We start from the raw sequence: 10,438 nt of genomic DNA on the forward strand, positions 1-10,438 counted from the left end.
TAAGGTGTAGGAGTTTGAGTGGTAAGAAAAGTGGAGTCAGATGTCATGTGATTACAGCAAACTGAATCAAAATACCAACATGTATTCTTACCTGTTGTGGTAAAAAGAGAAGAGGAAGATGCACCTTATATTCTAGTCAAAACCTAATTAATAATTGCCTTAAGGTCATTTGCAAAGAGTGTTGGATACTAGTGCTAGAGCTGGTGATTGCAATATCATTGTATCAGTGGTAGTCATAATTCGAATAAATTGAGTGAATTTAGCACGAGTGTGACACTGATGAAAAGAATTCCCATGAATCCAACAAAAAAATATAGTAGAGGGAGTGGTTAAAGTAGTTATGAAGTCTGTGATGAGAGGATGTCAACTAAGAAGGTATTGATGTAAGAGCAGTAGGAGTCTGCAAGCATGTCTTTCTGCTGTCAAGCTCATTGAGAAAATCTTGAATAAAAAGAATGATCCCATTTTGTGCCGTTTGGAGATCTCAAATGCCAAAAATGAACCGAAAATTTGGAATCAATGTGAAAAACTAGGCTGGATAGGTAGGTTCGATTTTTTATTTTTATTTATTTATTTTTTTTTACTGCTGATGACGTAGCAAAATAGCTAACGTGGCTATAATAAGGTTGCTGATGTGGCAGGTGATGTGTCAATAAAGTGTGTCCATGGATCTGACGTAGCAATTGACCTGGACGATGATGTGGCGGATGATTAGACATTTATGTGGCGGATGCATGTACAATGACGGAGCGTTGATGTGGCGTGGATCTGATGATGTGGTTATTAATGAAGCGTTAGCGTGGTGGTCTGAATCTGATGCTGGCCCGTGACAGCGCGTGCTGGAGTATGGGTAAGTGTTTGAGCGCGTGATAGCGCGTGGAGGCACGTCTGAGCGCGTGTAAGAGACTGGTGGCGTGTGTCAGAGCAAACTAGAGACCAATGTCTTCTGGTGGTGCGTGAGAACGCGTGAGAGGTCATTTTATGATGTTTTTGACGACGTATTGATGATCTTGGTCTTTTCTTTTGGTTGATATGATCAGAAACTCGAAAGAACCATTGAAAGATCTACTTTTGCCGTGGTAGTGCTTGAACGTCGTGTATAGAGGCGGCGGCACTGGTGGTGGTATACCCTCACGACTAGAAAGCGAAGAGAACAAAAAGAAAATTGGAGAACAATTTCTAAGAACCTTGCTCTGATACCATGTTAGAATTGGTGAAGGTGGTTACGGTAAACCTAAACTCTAGGATTATATAATCCTAGAGTTTATATATATATATGTGTGTGTGTGTGTGTGTTTGTGTTTATTGTTAGATTATATTGTATATAATCTTAGAGTTTAGGTTTACCGTAACCTATATATATATATATATATATATATATATATAATGACAAAAAAATACACTTGCACGTCTGCTTTGCTCTCGTGAGGTTTGAACCATCAACCATTTTAAAAGAGAAATGGTGTAATTTTAATGAAAAAATTATAGAAAAAAAAAAAAAAAACAAGGCTTTTCAATTGGACTAGACCGACCAAATGACATGTTTCAAAACAATCTCATAATTTCTTGGCTATAAGCTTTTGTTTTTTCTTTTTTTGAGTGTCAGATACCACACACTTTGTTCACTGATTTCCAAACCCCTCCCAAAAGGAGGCTCATTAAACTAGAATCTCATTGGTAATTTTTCTCGGCTATAAGCTACAAAGACCAGCTTTATTTATACGAAGAAAAGATTAGGTGGGTTGTCCAAAGAATATTTGGCTTCGTTAGTGGCATTACTTTTCGCTTATTTAACGCTTCTTCCGGAAGAAAAGTAGTGGCCAGAACTCCGATGAGTGCGTGTATATGTCTAGTCTAGGCTAAGAAAAAGCTAAGCCATTTCTTATTAATTGTTTAATTGTTAGTGCTTTATAAATGCTACTACTGCTCTTCTTTTCTATCTTCATTCACTAGACCTCATCATTTATTCCCTCATCCCCCTTCCCCTCTTTTCTTGGACTTTAAAATACTATTATTTGGTTTTATTTTTTTATTTTAGACAGACTATCCTTTTTCTTTCCTTCTTTTTTTATTTTTTATTTTTTTATTTGTAGGTATTTTTATTTTTATTATTATTGTTTGAATAATGTTAGAAATACTGAAAGTTATCCCCAAAACTTTCACCGAATAACGAGAATAATAATTATTTTTTTAATAATGATGGAAGAGTAGAGAATAATAATGAGAGAAGGAAAAATAAAGTTTCAAATTATTTTTATTATTATGTCCATTAATATATATAATATTGTAATTCTTAAAGGGTAATACTGTAATATATAATTTGTATAATTTAAGATAATAATTAATTTAAACTTCAATAACTTTTCTTACCTCGTCTCTTTGGCCCCATTTTAGACGGATAAAAATTTATAAAGAATGAAGGACGACACGTACCTTCAATTCTTTCTTCTATTTTGTTTTTTTTAACTATTGTATCATCTCCAACAAACAAATTCAATCTTAATTTTTTTCACACCTCTTCCTTTTTTTCCTACCGAACAAAAGAAAAAAGGACTTGAAGGGATGGTTTTTTTCTACGATTGCAAGGCCTTATTTTCTACGATTTCAAGGCTTCATTCATCCAAATGTAGAAAGGACTTGAAGGGATGGTTTTTTTCTTATGCTTGTTTGAAATTGAGGATGCTGTGGTTTGTGTTTTACAACGAAATGATCTTCAAGTCCTATAGTCTTAGAAAATTAAATGTTTTGAAATCATCGTATAGTCTTAGAAAACTAAATTTTTTATTCTATATTTCATAACTATTCATTTCAATGATTAAAAAGTTTGAATACATCAAATCCAATTTAATAGATTAGAATTTCTTATTTTTATTACCACCAAAAAATTTAAATTTTTTGGCCCCAAGTATATACTGTGTAAATATGGTAGTAAAAATTGCCTTTAATTAGAGGACACGTATGGATTTTAAAAAGTCCAACTAAGCAAACAGTAAGTTAACAAACTTGAAGCACTAAACTAGTGTTAATCCAACGGAATCAACTTAATTAAGTTATCAAAATAATATTAGTTTACAAAATGATGCGATGTGATGTGAACAGTTTGGGACTTTCTATATTAAATCTTTATGCATCCAACTCTCTATGCAATTTTTTTACCAAACATGTATGTATATATATATATATACACACACATATTTTCCAGCTAAGGGCTTTGTGTTCATTTTCTCCTTGATTAGCTATACCCTTGAAGGATCAAATAGCTAATAAAAAACAGTTCGGATTATTAATAAATTATCCGTCATATTATCAAATTGAATCGAATAAAAAAAAAAATCTTTATCGACTTCAAAATGGATCTACTCCGATCGACTTCGAATTCAATCCGTTTACAGAGGTCCGATCCAGTTCAAATTCAATCCGTTTATATAGATCCAGGTATATTGGTAGGTTTTCATGTAGGTTTTGATACCTTAATCCGTTTACATAGGTCCAGGTATATTGGTAGGTTTTCATGTAGGTTTTGATACCTTAACGTCTCACAAAAAGGGGAGATAATAATATTGGTCGGAGAAATGAGAAGAAAAAATTCTCCAACTGAAAATTAGGGTAGACAAATAAACGAAACGATAATAATCATCTTCCTATGAAAATAAAGAAATGTTTTATAAGAGTGAAAAATAGGAGTTCACTTGTTAATTGTTATTAAGAATAATAGACCCAAAATGATTAATCACTTGTCTTCCTCCTTCAATTACTCTGATATTTTAGAAGAATTCCATTCCCCTTCTTTTTCCTACATTTCCCTCCTTCCAATCAGAATAGAATGTGAACTAAAGCACTTTCTTTTCCCAAATAATCTCTCAATCCAAACAGAATGTTTGGCTCAATCCAATGGATTGTCAATCCATCTCCGTGAATGGAAACTCAAACAAACACACACTGTGCCTCCTCCCCCGGGTGGACTAGCAATAGAAACACACAATTAAAATCAACCCAATACCATCACTCAATTTCACATACCTTCAGCACATAAAAAAGGCCAAGCACACAAATATAACAATATCAAGATGTAGATTAATATATGTGAAACCAATTCATACATTCACCTGTAAATAATAAGAGCAGCATACAGAAAAAGATGTGAACGAAGCAAGAAGAAAAGCAGAAAATTGAAATCATAGTTATAGAGGTTTCAACCAGAAAATCAAAATCACAATCACCTTCCTCCCATGAACCTAAGCATCAAAATTTAACGCGCATGCCACTTTTACATGCTTGTTCCAAGCACTAAAAGAAGGAAACAATCAAAATCAAAACACAACAGCAGAATCAATGAACTGAAAAACTTGAACACAAAACATCCAAAAAAAAATCTTAATCCTAAATGACCATAAGAAGAAAATAAGCCAACCCCATGTGTCAACGAGCAAGGTTGCTGAAAAAAGAAAAGAAAAAAACAAGCATAGTTTCATCCACAGCCATGAAACAACAATGTTCATGACTAAACTGGGCACAGAGCTTTTCAAGGATAAGGCTAACGAAAGCTGTATCGATCACCAAAATTTGAAATAGATCTGTTGATTTTCTTTTCACACTCACATTTCTGAATAATTTCCACTAACAGCTCCCACAAAGCAAATCATGATAAATTGCTCAAAATGTGAATAAGCACCAAAATGGAGAGGTTCATTCATTTTCTCGATGAAAAAGAAAGAATCATGGACATTTGCAAGAAAGAAGACAGACTCAGCTGAAGAGTCTCACAATCAATCGCTCCGCAAATAACCCTATTAAACCATGGATATGGCAGCAATGCTTTATCCTCCATTATTCATTACTAAATCTTTACTTGTCACGTAGATCTAAAAATCAGACAAGTATTGTCCTATGTACAAAAAAGGTTAATGTATCACAAAAAATTTTAAATTTTACCTGCAGATATGGCAGCAATGCAAGATTAACAAAATGCTTTAACCTCCATTATTCCTTACTAAATCTGTACATGTCACATAGATCTACAAAATCAGACAAGTATTGTCCCGTGTACAAAAAAGGTTAATGTATCACAAAAATTTTAAAATTTTACCTGCAGATGACTTGGTCAAGTGTTTTTGGTCCCTTTATATTCCCACCAGTAAGGTGCACATGCAGTGACCTTCTCTCAAACTACCAAATCAGTGCCATGTTAGGTTTCAGATTCAATCTAGAATAAATTCGGCAGGTAATTCCAGTTGTTTAAGTTTAAAACTATAGCAAAATTCTAACATCACAATTACAATCCACATACAACTCTTATGGCGCTATCTGCAACCAAATCTTGCCTCTCCAAATGAAATAAAGTTACCAAAAATTTAAGCACTGAGTTGTCAATAAATGCCATGAAATATCTCAAAAACTTTTTTGAGATAAAATCACAAGTACCCAATTTCTCACTCTCATCCAAAACAACCCCATTGCCTGTTATCCCCAGTAGGCCCCCAATAATTTATGTCTCTGTTAAATTTCCAAGAATGAATAAATCTCTAGACCTGCAAAGACCTCTTCCAAGTATACCATAGGTGACTCAAGAATCTCTTTGTATAATTTATTATCAACCTAAAAAATGTAACCTTTTCATACAAAAAAAAATGGCAGGACACAAGCCAAAGCTTCCATCAACGACTAATACGTTGTATGACACTAATGCTTACAGCTGAACCAACAGTAAACTAATGAATTAGACTAATTCAACAAATTTTTTAAAGCTTGGAAAAGTGGAGAAAAAAAAAATAATTATCATGGAATGCCAAATGCATCAAAACCTGGTCAGTGAAGAGAGAGAGAGAACAAAACCACAAAAAAAAGGCAAAAAACCAAAGATTACCAAGAATGGCTTTTTAAGCAAACCATTCTCAAAATACCATGTCCACCCCATTGAAGATCACAGTTCAAGATATCAAAGTGTATTCTGCCTTGGTAATCCAACATGGCTCACTATATTACAAAAAAAAAACAAGACAGAGTAGAGCACAGCTATATCCTTATAATTAGATGTTTGAAAACTCTTGAAACAGCATATCCAGTGTATCTCATATCTTCTTTAATTATTTTTTACAGAAAGGTCTCATGAACAATTGTGAACAATCAACTTTCATATTTGAAACCTTATTTAAAACTGTTAATGTGATTCTAAATAGACCGGATACAAGAGTAGTATTTGTGTTGCCAATATCAAAAGTTTGGTCTGGGATGCTTGTCTCAAGGCTCAACAAAGCTAGATACATATATCCTCAATAGCATTAAAAAAGAGGGAAGAGTTTCATTATTCTATTATTTGTCTCTCTTCCCTCTTTTTAAATGCTATTGAGGATATATGTATCTAGCTTTGTTGAGTCTTGAGACAAGAAAAAAGGCTTTGGGAAGCTTAATTTAAGAGGGGGCAGGTAGCATTAAAGAGGAAAAGAACATTTTTGCTGTCAAGGTTGACAACCCACTAATCGCACAAATCGCTTTCAAACAGCAATTTTATGATTCCCTATTAATTCTTATATATTCATTTATATGGTTTCATCAAGTGATTCTTATCAGGGAGGAATCATATCAAATTGAATTGTTATCATGAAAGTAAGACCGTAAGAACCATGTGTTTGAAGATAATTTAAACACGAACAGGGTAATTTCATATTCATAACTAAATTCCCTAAAAATAATTCTCATTATTCCAAATGTGCAAGGACCTTCATCCCCACCAGTTAAGCATTATAAATGAAGAGGTACACACGAACAAAACACAATGATCATAATCTCATATTTATAAAAACATAGAATTTTTCTGTAGCCACAAAATGACTGCCAATGGCGAGCCCTTACAATCATCATATTGCCAAAAAATTGAGATCCAAAACATTTTGAATTATTGCTGGTAGTCATAGAGGATTGTCCTCGGAGAAGATGGTTGGTGTTAGATGTAATTAAATCAAATCAATGTATCCTAGAAAGCATCATCCCAAGTAGGTAGAGATGATAAAGATACTGGAAAACACAAAACCTTTTACATTCCATGACTGGAGGCCCACCAAATAAGGCTTCTCAGTCTAGGTTCTTCGCCAAAGGTCCAGATCACAAAATATTTAAACCCAAGATCGTGAAAGTGATGCGGTCGAAGAGAGAAACATTTAAGGAAAGTCTATGAAAATTCAATAGAGTAAGCTACATTGTATCTCCCTCTCTCTCTCTCATTAGTTCCGAGCCTTGTTGAAGAAAAAACAAAAATATACAGGTAAAAGGAATCCCCTATTTGATCTTCAACTGCTCAAATGTATATTGGTAGTTACTCCTTACTATCAGTTTTTAATTTTCTTTGTAACATAATCCTATGATAGTATTTTCTTACCAAAAAAATAATTGTCTTCCTGGGTTAAAAAAAAAAAAATCCTATCCTAGTGTTCTCTATGCAATTCATAAATATAACACCATCAATGTGAATACTGTGTAAAATTGGAGATGGCCGAAGAATACAATCCTTAATTACACATAACATGATATGATAGCATAAAATCGGAACCAAGAGGATTCCTTCCATGGGCTAATCAATTGAAAAAAAATTAATTCAAACTAAGAAAAATTGAGTCCACAATATTACAAGAACTAAAAACTACATATTAAATATCAGTGTTCATAACCCTACCTCCTTTCACATTACAGCTTTGTCCAAGATCCCGGACGAGTTCACCAATCCTCACTAAATCACCAAAAGTAAAACTTACCCAAGAAAATAAACAGACTACAGCTATTACAGATTCCTCAGCTTGAAACAAGCCTTGGTATAAGTATCAACAAAAGAAAAGCAAGAAAAACAAAACTACCTACTCTTGAGAGGACATCTTACACTGCCATTATTCATTACATTTTCACAAGTGAACCTCCTAAGCAAGGAGATGAATCAGCATGGACAATTTCCAGATAAAGGATCCAGCAAATAATACCACAAATGATTAACAGCTTTCCATCTACAACTATTAATCCCTCCATCTTGGGCTTGGAAAGGAGAAAAACGAAGGAGATAATGGAAATGCAGTGCCAGGAGAAGGAGGAGGTTGAGGCCCAGGACCCAAAATCCCTGACTGAGCCATGGGAGAAAATGAAAAATTTGGTGTGAATGGTGGAGGAAACTGATACCTGGGAGAATGTATTGGATTAGGTGACCGCGGAGAGAACAAATTCAAGAAACCACTAGGCGATGGCAAAAGGAACTGAGAAGTAGGAGAGGGTAAAAGGGAAGGAGGACCATTCATTCGCGGAGAAGGGAGAGGAGGCACACCTGGGTTAGGAAGTAAACCAGGTGACGGCTGTTGAGCATGAAAATGACCTGGAACTTGAGGTTGTGGCTGATGTTGATCCTGGGATTGTCTTGAACCTGAATTCAGAATTGAATTTTGAAGGTATCGCATGTAAGCCGAGATAGGAGATTCACCAGGTGTATTTGCCCAAACTGAATCACCGGGTGGTCGCAACATTGTGGGTGATGGTGGGCCAAATTGGGCAGGTCTAGGAAAGGCATTGTTGTACGGAACAACTGCTGTGGGAGGAGGTGGAGCCTGAGCTGGAGGTGGAGGATGAATGGGAATTTGTGGTCTGTTTAAGGGTGTTAAAGGGGGAGGACGGATCCTCTGCAACCGCAAACTAGGTGGTTTAGGCGGGTTGTATGGAGGTCTAGGCAAAGGTTCATGTGACGGCGAACCTGTCAGCTGCTGAACAACATTCCTAAAATCATTCTTATTAATATTGTAAATCTGAGGTTGAGGTTGTTGCCTAGTGGTGGTATTAGCAAAATTGGGTTGGTGAAATGAGTCCTTCCTTATATTTTTTCCAATCTTGTTCACACCCAAGTTATCATTCTGCCTATTCCTTGAATAATTCGAGTTATCCATTCCAATAACATCAACTTAACTTAGCCCCAACAAAGCAATCCCAAATTTTTCTCAAATAAGACAAAATTAAAGTATTCGAAAGCTCAAAAGCGACAACCCTAACTCAAAATTGATTCTTAAACACCAAGGGGATCAAAAAATTGATCGCATCAAGGTCATGTAAAGCACCAAATTGAAACCCTAGAAATGAAATCAATATGAGTAAAGAAGCATACCCTTTTCTTTGCTCCGCAAACCCTAAAAACCAAAGACCAATTCGGCTTCAGTACTGTAACGGATTCGAAGTTCAAGCTCGTGTATGAACTGATAACATGAATCTCCCAAAGATTTCAGCTCCTCAAACCCAAAACCAATGTTACTTTATTTCTCGACTCGCTCTCTCTAAAATTGAAGATTGAAAATATAAGCTGAAACACTACAATCTTTTCACTTTCTCTCTGTATATATATAATTGTAAGGGATGGGGATTTGAAATGACAAGAGAATAATAAGAAAGGAACTGGGGAGGGAGGAGGGGACAGACAGGGTTAAAGAAGATTACGCCATGATTTGCGCGACAAAGAGATGGCGAAGATAGTCCGTGTGGATATATTGCTCTCTTTCTACTTTCTCTCTCTAGAAGAAGCTGAAATTTTGGGATTGGAAGACGACGATGGCGACGACGACGACAGGGAGGAGACGTAGAAGGTTTCAATGCGCGTCGGTCTTTGTTGAAATCAAAACTCACTGCTACTAAAATTACGTGCGAGGGCGGGCTGTGGGTCCTTTTTTTGACTTGAGTGACGTAGTGCTTACGATTTGTGTCGATCCACATTCCAGAGAGAGAGAGTGGGTTTACCAAGTCAAATAGTACGGAAAATAAAGTTTGAGGGAAAATAATTTAAAAAATTATCCAATTTATAGTTTTCGTTGAATTACTGCAGTATTTATTAAAGTTCCAAACAAAAAAAATTAAAAATTCTCATATTTTAATACCCGTTTTAGAGTAATATTTTCTTAAAAATAAAATATATAAATGGAGGAGTGTTTGTATCAGTGCAGCTCCATTGGTGCTGCTTATGGCAATTTTGGACCAAAAATTGGAGACTGGTTGTTCCATTGGCCTATCGATTTTTTGGGCCACAAATTTTGGGTCGCCAAACAGGTCGACAAAAAAGGTGACCCTGAAGGCGATTGGGCTCAATTCTGTGGGCTCGTTTCTATTTTCTTTTATTTTTTTAATTCAGGTCCAGAACACTGTACCAGCCCAGAATACTATTCCTAAGGACATGTTTGGTTGAAATAAAAGCTAAAAATTATATTTTTGGCTTATTTTGGTCTCTCTCTTTTTTCTTCAAAATAATTAAACCAAATAAAGGCTTTTTTGGACGAAAAAAGGTTTTAAAAAATTGAAATAAAGTGATTTTATTTCCTTTTCAAAATTTTTTAATGTTCCTGTTGACATTATAACCATTTTAGGTACTATTTGGTTGACTCAAACAGTGCCTTAATGGTTATATTGGCTAACCAAACAATTTTTTTTTTAATTT

At 35.0% G+C, this 10,438-nt stretch overlaps 1 protein-coding gene across 1 annotated transcript; it reads right to left on the bottom strand.

Annotated features, from left to right (window-relative positions):
• Positions 1–7,572: 7,572 nt before the first annotated feature.
• Positions 7,573–9,630, bottom strand: LOC132303523 (protein HAIKU1-like). Its single transcript, XM_059800811.1, has one exon. The coding sequence runs from the start codon at positions 8,907–8,909 to the stop codon at positions 7,998–8,000; it is 912 nt and encodes a 303-aa protein (XP_059656794.1). The 5' UTR covers positions 8,910–9,630; the 3' UTR covers positions 7,573–7,997.
• Positions 9,631–10,438: the final 808 nt, after the last annotated feature.

This window comes from Cornus florida, unplaced genomic scaffold (assembly GCF_030987335.1).
Source record: "Cornus florida cultivar Cherokee Brave unplaced genomic scaffold, ASM3098733v1 CherokeeBrave_3.0.0_Hap2_Chr04, whole genome shotgun sequence".
Taxonomy (NCBI): Eukaryota; Viridiplantae; Streptophyta; class Magnoliopsida; order Cornales; family Cornaceae; genus Cornus; species Cornus florida.

What these genes read in the sequence shown, in the direction of transcription:
- LOC132303523 (XM_059800811.1), bottom strand. Translation starts at nt 8,909, where the DNA reads ATGGATAACTCGAATTATTCAAGGAATAGGCAGAATGATAACTTGGGT.